General features: G+C 36.1%; 1 protein-coding gene across 2 annotated transcripts in view; it reads left to right on the top strand.

Moving 5' to 3' along the window:
• The first annotated feature begins 201 nt into the window (after positions 1-201).
• Positions 202-18329, top strand: part of LOC306886855 (ephrin-A4-like) — a 51592-nt gene continuing 33464 nt past the window's right edge. The window contains exons 1-2 of one of the 2 annotated variants that reach the window (XM_079444188.1): positions 211-468; positions 559-773. In XM_079444188.1, coding sequence (XP_079300314.1) covers positions 655-773 — 119 coding nt within the window. In that variant the 5' untranslated portion in view covers positions 211-468; positions 559-654. Of the gene's footprint in view, positions 774-18329 lie in introns of both variants that reach the window. The other variant, XM_079444187.1, reaches the window with a different exon arrangement.

Below are 18329 nucleotides of genomic sequence, written 5' to 3'. Positions count from 1 at the left end.
AAAACGATCGCACGAGCCAAAAGTTCGAGGAAAAAAAACTTACTTGAAAACTTTTGTCACACATTCAGTGAAAGGGGAGCTGTCAGGTCACTGTGCAGCACACCTTCAAAAACTATGGAATGTTGGCTCCACCCCTATATCATTGATTGGTTCAAAGTTTTAACGACACGCCCCCGTGTCCTCCGCCCTGCCCAGAAACGCACTCCAGTCACTCCTAATCACTGTCAGCGGCCGTGATTGAGCGCGTCCTGCTACTACAAACAATTTTCTTTTCCTTTCATGAGAACTTTGGAGTTGTTGTCAAACTTGGACCATATAAACCAACACTGGATTTACATTTGAAGGAAAACAAGTTATTTTCATGTCAGAGTAAAGTGGAATACTTATCAAATCTTCACAAGGAAATACTAAACGTCGCAAGGAATCTTTATGAACTTGCCTCACACGTCAGCATCTTTACAAACTTAAGTATGTAACCTCTTGTTGCATTTAGTAAGCAGAACATGCCTCTGGTAAATGCGTTTAGATTTCCTAAAGTTTCCTGCGTTTCTCCTCTAGTCTAGTAAAGTTCTACAACTGGTTTTGACTCAAAACTGAGTCTCACCTCAGTTTAAACTTCTATCAGCCGCCCACAAGAGCTGGTCGACTTCAGTCATGAATGTGCCAAGGTGCTCTGGAGTTTGCGCTATGATGAGAGTCCTGGCTCTATTTATACACGTTATGTCAACGACAGCAAAGAGACACGTTGTATACTGGAACTCTACAAATACACGGTAAGATCACGATTACTTTTAATTCATACTCATCGTGCTGACTGTTTCCAATTAACCTTATTATGCTGGATTGCGGTTGCGTTCCCTGTGCGTAATTCAGCACGCGGAGCTCTTCAGGATCTCAGCCCAGTGAATGTGAAGTGACTAAGCCCAAAAACGCTCCCAGATTTGTGTTGCTTCATGACTGCAACCTAAAACACACCTGCACCTATTAAAGGGTTTAAGTGTGGTAACGTGTCCTCCCATGCCTCACTGTTTCCACCAGTTAAACTCTGATCTATTTATCCTTAAAGGTACACTCAGTCATTTCTGATAATTGAAGTTTTGTATATAAAGAAAAAAATACTAGTGTTTTCATAAGTATTATGTAAAGGATGTGCACTCACATTAGAAGAAAATTAAGAAAAACTGCTTTTTTAATGTACATGGGGCGGGTTGTCACCTTATGGGCGCTGCCATTTTTAAATCACATGATCATGCAACCAATAATAACAATGTTTTATTTATATAGATTTTCAGTTAGTGCTGAAGGTATTTTACAAAGTCACAGAAGATAAAGGCTGCAGCATAAAGCATGGCTACTTCCCTATTATATGTTATGTGGGAAGCAGTATATCAAATAATTAGTAGTTTTGATTACACAGCATTTAGAAATCATTACGCATAATTAAATTAGCTTTTTTTTTATTCCATGAGGCCATATGAGAGGAATGTCATATTTGTTAATGACAGGAAACAGTAATGCAGCTGATGTTGTCACGACAATACGTCACGTTGACAATACGTCACGACTTTACTTTGTAGGTCAGATGTAGTAAATTCAGATTGTATTCATACTTTATGCATACTTAACATATTTAGTTTTAATATGGATGAAAACATGCAGTGTGTGAATTCCAGTGTTCCTATTGTTAACTAAAACTAATTAAAAGATTTTTCATTAATTGGAATAAGTCTTAAAAAAAAACCCCATTGAAATGTTGCAACTACATTGAAAAATAAGTTGGAAAAATAAAATGTTTATTTTAAATTACTAAAACAAAAAATTATATAAAAGCAAAATAAAATAGAAAAAAAACTAAAATTTACAAAAGCACATAATTACTAAACCTAAAAAGAAAAATTAATATAAAACTATAAGCTAATTCAAAATATTAATAAATACTAAAATAGTATATAAATAACAGTATAAAAATAATACTTAACAAAATAGTATAAATAATACTTAACATTTGGAATGCTGCAAATTAGATCCAGAATCTAAGAATGTCCATTATATGGATGTTTGCAGGATGAGACTGCGGAAAACAAACAAAGAGGATCAAAACAAAAGATAAACAAACAGCTTCGGTGTGAAACGCAGCAGTTAGTAATTATCTTGTGTATCTGTGTTCCAATTTCATTAATTGGGATCAGGGGTCAGAGCTTTTGTATCTGTTGAATGGGCGAATCCACTATATGCTATAAAATCCAATGCCCTTCCGCTCCTTACAGTCTGCTGAACAATTTCTCTAGGTTTGATCAATTAGTGCTGAACGTAGCACTAATTAAACAAATCAATGTTAATGATGTGTGCATATCAGCTCTCTTCCTGTAGTGCCACAGATCTGTCCTCTGTCTTGCTCTGTGTCATTTGTCAGAATGATGGCACGCTCACCTGCCACTCCAGGTGTTATCTCGGTCTGGATTGGCTGTTTAGTTTAGGACAGCCTGGAGGGCCAGCTGTGCTCCGCCCCTCTCGGAACGCCTCGGACACGGGAAGCCATCCATATGGACTCGTTTCAGCAACAGGCCTCATGTAGTGACACACGAATCGTTAAAATGCTTGAAACTAGTTGTTTGGTCATAGATCATTAATTTCTCATCAGAGAAAGATGGCTTTTTAAGGTTTTACTAATTTGTTGTTTGGCTTTCAGTTTATTATTTATAATATAGAGATGAGAGATTAATTTGCTCTTAGCTTGTGGGCTCACTGATTTTTTGCATGCTAACACGTACACAGATCTGCACTTGCATTCAGTGTAGTCGTGTTTAGTCTTGTTATGCAGTGATGTGGTTTATTAACAGATTTAGACAAAGGCATCTGCAGACTAAACGTCAACTCCTTTGCTTCAAAGTTCTCCAGTGCTGCAAACAATGAACACGTTGCACAGGCATTGATTTGCTGTTTACACCAAATAGTGTAATGTAACCAGATTAATGAAGCTCTGTTTTTGGAGACATGAGTGCTGGAAGGTAGTCATGTTTAGCTTGCAGTATTTCATCACATCAATACTTTGGAAAGAGTGGGAGAAAGACTTTTAGGTTTCTGTCTAACTGTGTGATTTATATATATATATATATATATATATATATATATATATATATATATTCCCTCCTCCTTAATCTCCACTCCAGCCTTTCAGTTGTAACTGAGCTGTGAACTGCTGTGAGAAACTTGTTGCTTTTCGTTTATCAGCTGATGTTTTAGATGGCCTGCCAGGTGGATAAAGCTTATACCGCGTGCTTCGCTCTTATCTGTCACGCTCTCTCAGCTCACCCCTTTATTTCCTCATGTTTTCTTACGATCTTAACCTGAAAGTTTGAAACCTGATGCAACGGCTGAGTGTGAACATACAGTGGAGATTTCTGACAGTCAGACCTTTTTCACATAAAAATGAAACTTCACACACTTTTGTCATTCCAAACCTGTATGAACAGTGCATTCTCCGGAATATCTCCATGAAAGAAAGTTTTACAGGTTTGGAACGACATGAGGGAGGTGACAAAAGCTTCATTTTGGGGGGAACTGGTCCATATAGGCACAAGCTCGAAAGGCAAAGGTTTTAAGTACATCAGTGATATAAAACCTCTACATTTTCCAAATTCAGCTTTTCATATCTGTGTGTTCATCTCTCGTGTGTGTGTCACTTACTCAACAAGTTTGAACACATTTCTAATACTCTTGAAATTCCAAGTGCCTCTTTCTCAACACCTCCCTTTTACCTCTCACGGCTACATGTTTCCGAACGGGATGCAAAAACAGTATTTTTTTTAATTGCTCATTTTGAAATAAACCATCAATTAATACCCGAGGAACTTTGAATAATTTGCGTTTGTGCGTAATGGTGGATTGTGTGATTGCATGAGTGTTAATTCATGCATACAAGCACATCAACCCCCCATACACTCACCCCAAATACAGCGTAGTATATTTTCTCATCATTTCAACAGCAAGAGGTGGGTTTGGACCTCTCAGGCAGCACGGGGGCGGACGCACCCATGCGCATGCAAATTTAAATTAAGGCTTGAGGATCAACTGTAATTTTGCTCAATCAGGGCTGCCGTGATTGGACCCCTAAGCACGTCTCTTTGCGAGGACTTCCACAATTTTCGGATATCTCCCTACTACTTCTATAAATCATTAGCTACGAGAACCTGTGAACTGTAATCAACAAACCTACTCAGAAATAATCACACTCAGGCTCGCATTCAAAGGGAAGTAAGAAAGTGAACTCCCTGCTGCTTTTCCTCGCTTACTGGTTATTATGTGGTTGACTGTATAGCTTAATGCATCATAGCGAATTGTATAATTATCCATATGAATGGAACTATATTTACTTCAGGTTTGTTTTTGTCAGTGCTGCCCAGCGTCTGCCCGTAACCTTCAGGAATCTGCAGCACATTGTCATAAACGGGCATTTCCCGATAATGTAGATGACCTAAGAAATAGATAAGCTGCATAAATCAAAACAAAATGTTGCGAAAACAGGAAATATTCCTCAACTTTGTACTCGACAACCTCAACTATGTCCTTATCACATTTTTTCCTGCTGTGTAACTGTGGAATATGTTCAGAGAAACATACCCTCACAGAGCTAGATATAGTCTCTGCTTTTAATTCCCATGTAACTTTCTTTTTTTTTTTTTTTGATGGCACATTTTCCTTTCTTTGTATTGCAATATTTTCATTGGCTTACATATGTGACTGAATTTACTTTTGAAATTGCTCAGTTTGTAACTGTGCATCTTTCAGGAGATGTTCCTCTTTCCTCAGTGGTTTCCTATCAGTCTGTACTGTAAAGGCCATCTGGCCCAGTGGGCATGAAGAGATTTTGGAGGTTCATAGAGGGACTTTACAGACAGACTCTGTCCTATGGCTTGTTCCCGATTCGCTGAGGTCCAATCGGCTTCTTTGTAGAAGTCCCAGCCGATATAAGTTTATGGACTTAGCATGAAACGGATATAATCTTATAAAACGGGTCTTGAGCGGTGGAATTTGGCCAGACCTGGTATGGGCTAACCTTTCAATCTACCTTGGAGAAAGTCATATTTTGTTGCCTGTTTAATATTATAATTTAGTGATATTATGAGTTTCAGATTTTTCTGTGTGATTGTGCAGGGCCGGCTTCCCAGCCATCCCGCTGCACACGGCGAAGAGAGAGTTTCCATATTTTCTCCTTGCCTGGATATTTGGCTAATACCCACCATACAGATGTTATCAGCAAATACACTCCATTATCTCACACCTCCACATTGGCCAATAGCGCTTCTCTCAGCGTGACCACATAAATATCACTCACCAGTACCCTATCCTTTGCATGCCTGGTTTTGTGCACACTTGCATGTGCATCCATGCCCCCGTTGGATTATTAGAGGCTGAGTATGTTGCCAGTCTGTATGCCAGTCAGTGGCCTGAATGTGTCTTTTGGAAGATAAAATGAAGTTTTTAAGTGAATTCATTTTCTTGGAGTCCGAAGAAATAGGTTGTTATTTATTAAAGAAGTTTTGGAGCCACACAGCGTCTTTTGCCGACTTGCAAGCAAATTGTGTACCAGTGCCAAGACAAAACAGCCATTGTCTTTCAAAAAATGAAACATTAAGGAGCTAATGTACTTTTTAGTTGCCAAAATTAGAGAACTGCTTAATATGGTTGTTCAGAAACTCTTAAGCTTATTGCTTTAGCTTCTAGTCACTGTTAAGTGACCGTGATCCTCATTGTATTTGCCTTATATAATACATTTTTGCAGTTCATTTGTAAACTGATGGTACTGTGTGAGTCTGATTCAAATTGCTTGGTGTTTGTAAATATTATTGACTAATTCATCAACTGGTTCATAAGAGTCATTTCACAAATCAATGGAGCTCACATGATGATATGAGTCATAAAGTTCCTAAATTGTCACATGTTTATTTTTTGTTGCATTTATGTCTCTTTGCCATCTGGAGCCCTGAAAAAAGCAATCTTCGTGCTTTTATAGGCCTGAATATAAAACAATTTTATTATGTAGAGTAAGCAGCTGATTCACCTCACTAATGCTATTGAAGCATAAAGACACAGAATGTGGTAATTGGACTGCATACATATTTTCACTAGGACAGGTTTTTTTCTCATATTGTTGGGGAGTTGTTCACACCGGTTAGTGTTCGATGAGGAATGCAGGGGTGGATATAGCCGTGGTTGAGGATTCATAACTGAAAACAGTGTTTTGTTCTTTTTCGCTGGACTTAACCTCAGGGTGCCCTCTTGAAAATACCTCCAACTCAGTACCTGCGCCAACACTTCAACGGGCAAACCGAATTACTGCGGGATATGGGGGTTTTTACTGGGGGTTTGTGCAATTGTATTAGCCTGTCTGGGAAATATTGCGTTTCTAGCATCGCCTGTTGTGAGGCGTCAAATGTGGACCGGAAATCTTATTGTTTTGGCTCTCAATATTACACATGCAGAATTGTTTAATGGAAAAGCTACTTTCTCTAGGGAAACGCACACATGCACACACACATAGCTCTCTTTCCTGTGTGGGATGTATAGGATGTTCTATCTCTTTGAGACTTTGATCTTGTGTGGTGTCCTCCTTTTGCTGCTAATGGGCATGTCTTATCTGAGCGACAGGGAGAGAAGTGGCCTGATATACTGTTTAAGCTAGACCCTACATAGGTCTGTGCCAGCTTGTGTTGTCTGAGGAATGGCGACACATTTCTCTCCTACCGTTCCAGGACCGTCAACTAGGCTACTCATTCCTATTTTCTAATGTGTTGTTCTAGTTGCGTCTGCACAATCATATTTAAATTATACACTACAATTCAGAAGTCAGTAATATTGTTTTAAAGACAGTAATACTTTCATTCAACAAGAATGCATTAAAATGAAGTGACAGTTTACATTGTACCAGTGATGTCTGTTTCAAATAAATGATGTTCTTGATAAATGTTTTTACCACTGAATCCGTGTTTTTTTTATTTTTAAATGTTCCTTCAACAAATCAAAATAAAATTATTTAACAGAAGACACTGAATACTGGAGTATTGTCTCCTGAAAATTAAGCTTTGCCATTACAGGAATAAATTACTGTTTAATAATATTGCATAACATTTCTGTTGTTACTTTTTACTTTTTTAAATTTAATTTAGTTATCTTTTTGTATTTCCTATAATACGTACTCTACATGCTTGTAAAATTAAGTGCATAAAATATATTAGGTTTGTCATGCTCAAATACGAGTGAATGGATTTAACAAACCGTTCAAAGAAAGAATTTATTGCATATTTTCTACTGTGGAGTCATTTCTATTTATATAACAAATAAAAAAAAATAGCAAAGAATTGCTTTTGTTATTTTTATTATGAAAACTAATTGGCCAATAATCATTTACAAGTTCACCAATTTCTGTGAAGTAGTAGTGAAAAGGTTAATCATAAACCAAACAATAGTCCAGCATTTAGAGTTATCTGTTTACTTGGTTATTCATTACCAAAAAGCAAATCATATCACTATTTCATTAGCTGTTGTTATACTGCCACAATATATCTGTATGCTAGCAGAGTGTAGACTGTAAAATGCATGTTTAGGACAATAGTGTCCTAATGTAATTGATTCAATCTTTTGTTTGTGAACAAACCTAGTGGACCTCTAGCTGTCATGTTTATATGAGTGTTTTTTAGCTTTGCATTCATATAGTTTATGAAGAGCCAATTGTGTATCTATGTGGTTGACCGAAGGGTAGCAATGTGTGTATAATGGGTGTGTGTTGATTTGTGGTTCAGACTCTTATCTTTCTGTCAAACCACTTCTTAATTTTTATCAATAGTGTTGATTTTATCCAACGCTTTATCTTGCAACTTGGAAAAAGTAGCCATTTGCTTATCTGATTCCTGCATCACCCCTTTAAAGACAACGTGAAATCAAAATTGACCCTGTTTTCTTAATCCAATTTTCTTAATCTCTTCCAAAGAAAATAGTATTTCTTTTCTTGAAAGCATATTCTTCCTCTGACTTCTTCCCTTCTTTCTTATTTCAGTGAGGCCTTGTGGGTTATTGAATAATATTAGCAAAGAGCCAAATAGCATTTTGGGTGTTGTTTTAGCAAGCTATCATTTAGGTGTCTGTTTCCTAGTTAGCCAATCTCAATCTGATGTTAACAACAGTTCTTATTAGTGTGGTTTGAAAGACGGATGTGTAATAGCGTTCCTACAGTGACTATAGCTAGATTCTCCAAAGTCTCACCCTAATTTTAATGCTGTCAGAAATCACAGAAGAAAAATGGGTTGCGAACAACATTTCAAGTCGACTCAAAACATTCACGGATAAGCTGTTGACTCATATTTTATTCTGCAATTCACCATTTCTCATTTTGTAGTGCACACACTGGCACAGCAGAATGTCCTGTTAGTCCACCCTCCCTGCATAATTTCTGTCTTCCTTCCCTCTCTCTGCTGAGAAGGAAAAGACATTATGCCCATTCTGAATGAGCAGAAGGAAGGCAAGCACATTATGTAGGGATGGCAGGAAGAGAATCAACAGTTTTCAGTGCCTGAATCGGTAGGGGAGCCCCTCTGGGGAAGAAGCGGTGAGGAGAGGGAGAGAGGAAGAGATGTCAGCAGGTGTTAGTATCACTGTCACTGTGCAGTCGTGGAGAGAAACACCCTCGTCATGCTTACTTACCCTAAAGGGAGAACATTTGGGGAATAGTGTGGATCATAAAATTACCATATTTTGAGTTTTGTCTATTTGTTTGCATGATTTGTGTGTACATTTCTAATTATTTTTTCCTCCCCTATATATTTTTTTCTTTTTTTCAGTAAGTATATATGTAAGTGGGTTTGGTTCATTTTTGGTTCATTATTGTAGTGATTGTTAGATTGATTATATATATATTAAAATAAATCAATGGAAAAGTTTGATATGAATGACATATTTACAGTTATTAGTGAAATGTAAATGTCTTATATCATTTGCTGATAAAAGCACCCAAAGCACTGAATAGACAAATAATGACTTTATATAACTGTTTTATTTTATATCATTCAACATAATTGGCCTGTAGTTTACGTATATGGATAGGTAGGTGTGTGTGTGTGTGTGTGTGTGTGTGTGTGTGTGTGTATGCTTGGTATTGAATATAACATTCGCTTATTTTTTTTTTACAAAATGTATAGATTTTCTGTATTTTATCTTTAAATGTTAATGTATGCATTTCATTTGTTTCATCTCATACTTTTTAATTTAGTTTCATTTTAGTTTTTTTTTCTTTCTAATTTAATTGTTTTTATAATAATTTTTTATTTTATATTAAATTAATTTTTATTTTATTTTGTGTTAAATTTATTAGTATTTATTAAATTTCATTTTGAATAGAATTTTATTGTACTAAATTCATATTTTTTTTAAATTGTGATTAATGTAATTATGTAATAACATGATACATGGTGTGTGTGGGTGTATGTAGTGTATGTATATATATGTATGTACAGTGGGGAAAAAATGTATTTGATCCCCTGCTGATTTTTTACGTTTGCCCACTGACAAAGAAACGATCAGTCTATAATTTTAATGGTAAGTTTATTTGAACAGTGAGAGACCGAATAACAACAACAAAATCCAGAAAAATGCATTTCAAAAAAGTTATAAATTGATTTACATTTTAATGAGTCAAATAAGTATTTGATCCCCTATCAATCAGCAAAATTTCTGGCTCCAAGGTGACTTTTATACAGGTTACAAACTGAGATTTAAGAGAGTGCTCCTAATCTCAGTTCGTAAAAGACACCTGTCCTCAGAAGCAATCAATCAATCAGATTCCAAACTCTCCACCATGGCCAAGACCAAAGAGCTGTCCAAGGATGTCAGGGACAAGATTGTAGACCTACACAAGGCTGGAATGGGCTACAAGACCATCACCAAGCAGCTTGATGAGAAGGTGACAACAGCTGGAGCGATTATTTGCAAATGGAAGAAACACAAAATAACTGTCCATCTCCCTCGGACGCTCCATGCAAGATCTCACCTCGTGGAGTTTCAATAATCATGAGAACGGTGAGGAATCAGCCCAGAACTACACAAGAGGATCTTGTCAATGATCTCAAGGCAGCTGGGACCATAGTCACCAAGAAAACAATTGGCAACACACTACGCCGTGAAGGACTGAAATCCTGCAGCGCCCGCAAGGTCCCCCTGTTCAAGAAAGCACATGTACAGGCCCGTCTGAAGTTTGCCAATGATTCAGAGGAGAACTGGGTGAAAGTGTTGTGGTCAGATGAGACCAAAATCCAGCTCTTTGGCATCAACTAAACTCGCTGTGTTTGGAAGAGGAGGAATGCTGCCTATGACCCCAAGAACACCATCCCCATCGTCAAACATGGAGGTGGAAACATTATGCTTTGGGCTGTTTTTCTGCTAAGGGGACAAGACGACAGCACAGAATCAAAGGGACGATGGACGGGGCCATGTACTATCAGGGCATTGAAGCCAGACAGGGCATTAAAAATGGGTCGTGGGTAGGTATTCCAGCATGACAGTGACCCAAAACACACGGCCAAGGCAACAAAGGAGTGGCACAAGAAGCACATTAAGGTCCTGGAGTGGCCTAGCCAGTCTCCAGACCTTAATCCCATAGAAAATCTGTGGAGGGAGCTGAAGGTTTGAGTTGCCAAACGTCAGTCTCGAAACCTTAATGACTTGGAGAGGATTGGGACAAAATCCCTCCTCCTGAGATGTGTGCAAACCTGGTGGCCAACTACAAGAAATGTCAGACCTCTGTGATTGCCAACAAGGGTTTTGCCACCAAGTTCTAAGTCATGTTTTGTGTAGGGGTCAAATACTTATTTGACTCATTAAAATGCAAATCAATTTATAACTTTTTTTTAAATTCATTTTTCTGGATTTTTTGTTTTTTTTTTGTTATTGTCTCACTGTTCAAACAAACCTACCATTAAAATTATAGATTGATCATTCTTTTGTCAGTGGGCAAACGTACAAAATCAGCAGGCGATATACATATACATAATATATACAGAGAGTGAGAGAGACAGAGATTTAGTGTATTGTTTTTTTTATCTTGTATGTGTGGCTCTTTTAGGTTTGTATGCAAATTTACAGCATATAGGCATGAACATTTGTGCATTGGAATGTATGTTACTATTTGAATGTACATATTTTTTGGGTGGGTGACTTGTAATTACTTATTGTACTGTATATGGGGTGTGTGTGGGGCGTCTGTTCTTTCTCTGTTTGTGATGTGCTGTTGGAGTTAGCTGATACCTGTAGGAGGGTCTTGAACGGAATGCATGGAATGCTGGGTATGGTGCTGCTCTCTTGCTCACTGTGGTGAAGCCAAGTGTTCACGGGATACAGCATGTGTGTGCACGCGCAGGGGTAGGTGTGTGCTTCTGATAGACGTGTTTTGATAACCGTTTCAGTTCGTCAAACCGGCAGTGCACGATTCTCCGGTTATTAAACAGATTTGTCCTCTCTGTGTGGAAGCAGAACGCAATCAAAACAAGCAGTGCTGATGATGACTGGGTCCTATTCATCAAGCAGGTCTGGCGGTTAGTGTCTGGCACACACTGAACAGATGTCCTGCAGAGCTCCCTGTACCGTTTCTCATATGGTGGGCAGCTTTGCCATCATCTTGCTCAGACTGTGGGATCAAATGCACTTTCTTTTTTTTTTTTTCTGAAATTAGTTTTATAGACATCTGTCTTAGAATATACAGGACGATATCTTATATATAGCCTTCCTAAGGTTGCAGTTTTTAATTTTTTTTTCCCCCCTGAAGAAATAAACAGATTTTATTTTATTTTATTTTATTTAAATCAGAGAAATGCAGTAGAGAGAATTTTTGGGGAAAGAGGAGGAATCAGATCAGGACATGTCGCAGGTCGGACTTAAACCTGTGTTGCTCACATCATGTGCATCAAAGCCCAACATGTTAGGTGCACATGCACTGCATCATGGCTATAATACTTCACTCAGAAATTTCTTGCAAATTTAACAAATAAATGACATTTTAAAGTGGAAAGACTGAAATTTTATTGTAAAACCTACTTCAGTAATCTTTATTTAATTTACTGAAACTTAAAAAAAGACGAAAAATTACACTGCAGTTCTACTTTCTCTTGTCATTTTAATACATTTAGTTACTAATCTTCAAGTAACCACCTGCTGCATCTTTATCATTGTTAGAAACCTAGTGATGAATAATTCTGCTGATTCTTGTGGGGCGTAGCAACCATTATATTTACAAATTTCTACATTCATCTGGCCACACTATTATGAGGAGATCATCAACACTCATGCATCAATGTCTCTCCTGCTTTTTGAGTATATGAGGGGACAGCTGTACTTGTGTTGAAGATGCCCCTCCTGATGCGTTTTGTAATGTTATCTGAAAAGACGGCACCAGACTGTCTCATTGTTCTAGCGGTAGCTGCTTGTCTGTAATCCTAAATTAAGTGGATAATTCACTCTCTGCATGGGGCATGGGAGAAGCTATGGCTACACAACATGTGTCCTCCTTGAACCCACCCTGGCTCTGCCTCCCCCACGGCTCGGCTGTTGTTCAGTATTGTGTGGGCCGTTTAAAAGGGTTTTGTACTTGAAGTGCGTCCTCCTGTTTACAGACAGCTAATGGTGGCCCTGGTGTTTCACTTCAGCCAGCTGCTTCTGACTGATATTGAGTTAGAGACTGTTTTATTTTGTTTAATATTTTTTATTTTATTTTGTGTACATTTTATGTATTTATTACAAATTTATAATGTTTTTTTATTTAATTTATTCATTTATTTTATTAATTATAAGTTTTACATTGGTTTATTATTTTTGGTTTTAATTTATTTTTTAAATAAAATCTTTATTTTCTGTATTTTATTTATAGTGTGCATTTAATTTGTTTTATCGCATAGTATTTATATTTTTAGTTTTATATTTACTCTTTTTACTCTTTTTAATATTTATTTATTAAATTGATATTTATATGGAAGCTTATTTTAGTCAATTTCATTTATAATAATATTTTTATTGTAATTACAAGATGAATAGTAGTATATTGTATGTATTTATATCTTATATCTTATTTATATATTTTTGTTTGTTCATTTTTGTTTTAAATCATTTTAGTTTTTATCTAGTTTTTATTTATTCCATTTAAATTTTAATTGAGTTTATTTAATTAAATTCATTTAGAATTAATTTTTTTATTGGGATTACAACATTAGTATTATGTATTTTTCTAGTGCTGTCAAACAATTAATCGCAATTAATTGCATCTAAAATAAGTTTTTGTGTACATAATATGTGTGTGTACTGTGTATATTTATTATGTATATATAAATACACACATATGCATGTATCAGAAAAAGTTGTTTATATATTAGATATATTTGTAAATAATATAAATTATATAAATTAAAAATATATACATGCAAATGTTTTCAAAATATTTACTGTATGTGTATTTATATATACATAATAAATAAACACAGCACACACACACACACACACACACATTATGTAAACAAAAACATTTGTTTTGGATGTGATTAATCGTGATTAACCTTTTGACAGCACTAGTATTTTTGTCTTATACTTTATTTTTATTATTAGGGCCCAAGCCAGTAAGGCGCAGGGCCCTATTGTTCTTCTAAGGATTATTATTTTTTTTTTTTTTTTTTTTTTTTTTTTTTTTTTTTTTATTTCAATCATCCGGGCACTTTTGGGGGCCTTAACGTGCCCGAAAACTCTCGAAAATTGGCACGCACATTGGAACCTGCGGCCATTAGGACGCCGCTGAGGCTGGGACCCGGGCGTGGCACAGGGGCTCTACGGCGCCCCCTGGAAAATTGTCAGAAAACTTGATGTATAGCTCACACATACTTGCACGTATTCATATGAAACTCGGTACACATATAGAACTCATTGAGCTGAACAACTTTCACGCAGCATGTCTTAGGCTCCGCCCAACAGGAAGTCGGCTATTCAGGGCTGTTTAAAAAGCGCATGCTCTGGAATTTGATATACTCCTCTGAGGATTTCCATACGATTGCCACCAAACTCGGTGAACATGATCTCAGGACATTGGGGACGCTAAATTGCGAAGATATTTTTGATATGTCGAACGGTTTGCCCGTGGCGAGGCGATGAAGTTATGGCGAAAAATGAGACCCAGGAAATGCCTAATAACGTCCACATACATTGTATGATGTAGATCAAACTTCAGTGATTTGTTCTTTGTATGATGCCGATCGGATAGATGTGACTATTATGACTGAAAGTTATAGCGCCACCAACTGGCTGCAGGAAGTGTGTCGTTTTCAAAATGCTTTGAATTCAGCATCTTATTTTTACTCACTTAAAATCTTAACTTAACTTCACCAGAATAATGTCAAAACACGGCCGATGTCAAACTGTGAAGGGAAGATTGATATCTAAAATTATGTTGCCATGGCAATGTGTCAAAGTTGAAAATTCGTTTCTGGTGATTTTGAGGCAGATAACATGTTTAGAATGTCATGAAACTCAACACACATATGAGTATTAATGATAGTTAGACACTGGAAAAAGCTCATATACGGGCGTGGAAGAGCCACTCTATAGCGCCACCTTTTGTCAAAAATGAGGGGGTTAGTTTTAGCTACAGACCCCAAACTCGGTACATAAATTGTTCTAATTAATCCGGACAACTTTCTAATTTACAGTCATTAGCTACGACCAACAGGAAGTCGGCTATATTTATTTTAATGTGGGTTTTTTTTAAAAACGGGCTGTAAACAAATTAATACTCCTCCAAGCAGAAACACGGAAATCACACCAAACATTTTTTATCATGATGCCAAAATACTGAAGATGCTAAATTGCGGACGGATTTAGGATATCTTGAACGATGATTTAATGGCAATTTATTAAAGTTACAGTAAAAAAGATCATTTCTTTTTTTTTTTTAATCTTTTAAGAGCAGCTTCCAAACACTTCATAAAAAATTACATACACAGAACAATACAGTCTGAGGATATGTGATTAATTTTATGAATTTACAATACACTATGCAGAGGAGAAAATTTGAAAACTATCAGAGAGTTAGACTTAGACTGCTTCTGAGTGAGAGATCCCTGTCAGCCTGCAGCTGAGTGAGGGGTGGGGGTGGGGTGGGGTGTGAGTGACTGTGTGAGTGACTGTGTGGATTGAGCCAGTGGGTGAGAGAGAGAAAGAGAGAGAGAGGGTCTGTTTTTTTAAATCTTTAAAAAATGCTTATAAATCATTAAAGATTTTGATAACACTTTATAATAAGGTCTCAATTCTTAACATTAGGAAATGCATTAATTAACGTGAACTAACAATGAAAAATATATTTTTACAGCATGTTAATTCTTCCATGATAGTATGAACTAACAAAGAACAATTTTTTTAAAGCATTTATTAATCTTTTTAATGTTAGAAAATTAGTCATGTTCAAAAGATAAACTTTAAAATGTAATAATATATAAACACATTTTGGAATTAATATTGATCAACATTAAATGGTATATAATTATTAATGATTATATATATATATATATATATATATATAATGATAGCTACAGACACCAAACTCGGTACATAAATTGTTCTTATTAATCCGGACAACTTTCTAATTTACAGTCATTAGCTACGACCAACAGGAAATCGGCTATTTTTTTTTTTTATGTGTTTTTTTTTTTTTTAAACGGGCTGTAAACAAATTCATACTCCTTCAAGCAGAAACCAAAAATTCACACCAAACATTTTTTCACATGCTTCCAAGATACTGAAGATGCTACATTGCGGACTGATTTAGGATATCTTGAACGGTGATTTAATGGCAATTTATTAAAGTTACAGTAAAAAAGAACACTTTTTTTTTATCTTTAAAGAGCAGCTTCCAAACACTTCATAAAAAATTACATACACAGAACAAGACAGTCTGAGATATGTGATTAATTTCATGAATTTACAATACACTATGGAGAGCAGAAAATTAAAACTATCAGAGTTCTCCTGTCTCTGTGCTTCTAATGTGTGCGGTGGGTGACTGGGTGGGTGACTGACTGTGTGAGTTCAGTGAGTGTGGAGGGGGAGAGAGAGAGAGAGAGAGAGAGAGAGAGGGTCTGTTTAAACTTCTCAATAAAATCCTTAAAAAATGCTTATAAAGCATTAAAGGTTTTGATAACACTTTATAATTAAGTCTCTTTTGTTAACAGTAGGGAATGCATTAATTAACATGAACTAACAATGAAAAATATATTTTTTACAGCATGTTAATTCTTCATTGATAGTATGAACTTACAATGAACAAAATATTTTTAATATTAGAAAAATAGTCATGTTCAAAAGATAAAACTTTAAAATGTAATAATATATTAACACATTTTGGAATTGATTTTGATAAACATTAAATGGTATATATTTATTAATGATGTAAATTAACAACAGTTAAATAATGTTGTTTTTAACATTGGTTAATTCACAAATAACATTAAATATTAACAATATATGTTTTACTTTATTCATTTGTGTTAGAATAAATTATTCATGTTAGTTAATGGAAAAATAAATCATTAAAAAATGCTTATAAATCATTAAAACCTTTGGTAACTATAATAATTTCTCATTTGTTAGCATTAGTAAATGCATTAACTAACATCAACTACCAATGAAAAATATATTTTCACAGAATTTAAAGTTTTATATGTTGTTCTGTGTGTGTGTGTTTCACAGAGTTGATGGTTTGGAATAACCCTTTAATTGCCGTATCCCTTAAAACCAAACTGCCAGAGGGTTACTGTGATGCTTGTGCTCGCTGGGCACCGTTTTATCGATGCCACCGGGATGGCGTATGCTGACGGCTTGGGCCCGTCATCGCTGCTCGCAGCTATATTCTTAAATTTGTTGTTAAATTTACTTGTTTAATTTCATTTTTTATTGTATAAATTTTTTTCTTGTGTAATTAATTTTTTGTTTTGTTAATATTTAAATTTAAATTTAATTTCATTTATTATTTTATTTTTTGTATTATGCCATCATAAATAGGAGTGTTTTTTTCTGATGCTTTTTATATTTAATTTATTTATATTTTTATCAAATTATTATTTTATTAATGTAATTTTAACAAATGTAATTTTATTTATTGTTTGACTTATTTTGCGTTTTTGTTAATTGTTTTCAGTTTCTTAATGTGTGGTTTGGGCTCTTGGGTTTTGTGTGAGGCGTTTTTGAGTCTTTTGTACTGTGTGTGCCTAATGCAGGCCGTGGGTGCTGCTTTTTGTATGGAGCGAGTTCTTCTCTTTGTGAGGCTGGGGCCTTTGTGACCTGAGCATGTTCAGAGGTGCTTGGCTCTCCTCCGGCTCTCCGCCTGGCCACTGTGCCACAAAGCTCAAGGCTGCCAAGCACCAGCACTCTTTCATGCCCTTTCAGCTCAGGAAAAACCAATCTGAATTTGAATTTGAAACGTTTTGACAGAGAAAGATGGAGAGGAGGGGCTGAGGGAGAGATAGAGAAGGCTACCAGGAGAGAATGGGATGAGAGGGAAGAAGGCGCGAAGGAGAAAGATAGAGAGAGAGGGAGTGTAAAAGAAAAAGGGCAGTTTTGTCCCATGAGATTACAATGCAGTGACCGTGAAAGTGCTTAAATAAACAGTGTGTGAGAGAGGAAGAGCCAGAGGAGGAGAGACTGGCACTGGGAAATGGAGACGAGCGAGAGGGAGGGAGGGAAGGAAGGAGAGAGGGAGAGAGACAGAAAATTGTTGACAAGGAAAGGAAGTGAGTCCAGAGAGTGGGGGAGGGAAGACTGAACTTTATTAAAAAACTACAAATTCCACAAATAAGGCAATGAGTGAAAGAGACGAGAGACCAGTGTAGACCAATGGACCCCCTCCTCTACTTCAGGATGATAATGCCTCATGTCTTCTGACTCTGAGAGGAAAAAAGAAAAGAGGAGGCTTGTAACCTCTGTCATTGTTTCCTTACAAGATGTGATGTTATAATGCAATTTAAAAGCTTCCATCTCCTCTGGACCTGCATGATTTTTGTCCTAACCAGTTGTGACTTGCAACAAACAACAGGACGTTTTGTCATTAGTTTTGTTTGCATTGTGAAATCAGGTGAACAAGCATTCCCAAACATTGTCCATTGAACATCCAGCAATGTGAAACTCCTAGTGTGTTAAAAACCTGCCAGTTTTTCTGTAGTTTATTCCATTAGAAGCATGCAGAGATGATTTGATGTTGCACATTGTTATTGTTTATTAAGTAGCATTGTTGTTGCCAAAAACAAATTCTGAAATAATTT

Source organism: Barbus barbus, assembly GCF_936440315.1.
Source record: "Barbus barbus genome assembly, chromosome: 21".
Classification (NCBI taxonomy): domain Eukaryota; kingdom Metazoa; phylum Chordata; class Actinopteri; order Cypriniformes; family Cyprinidae; genus Barbus; species Barbus barbus.
This window is presented reverse-complemented; position numbering and strand designations above follow the sequence as displayed.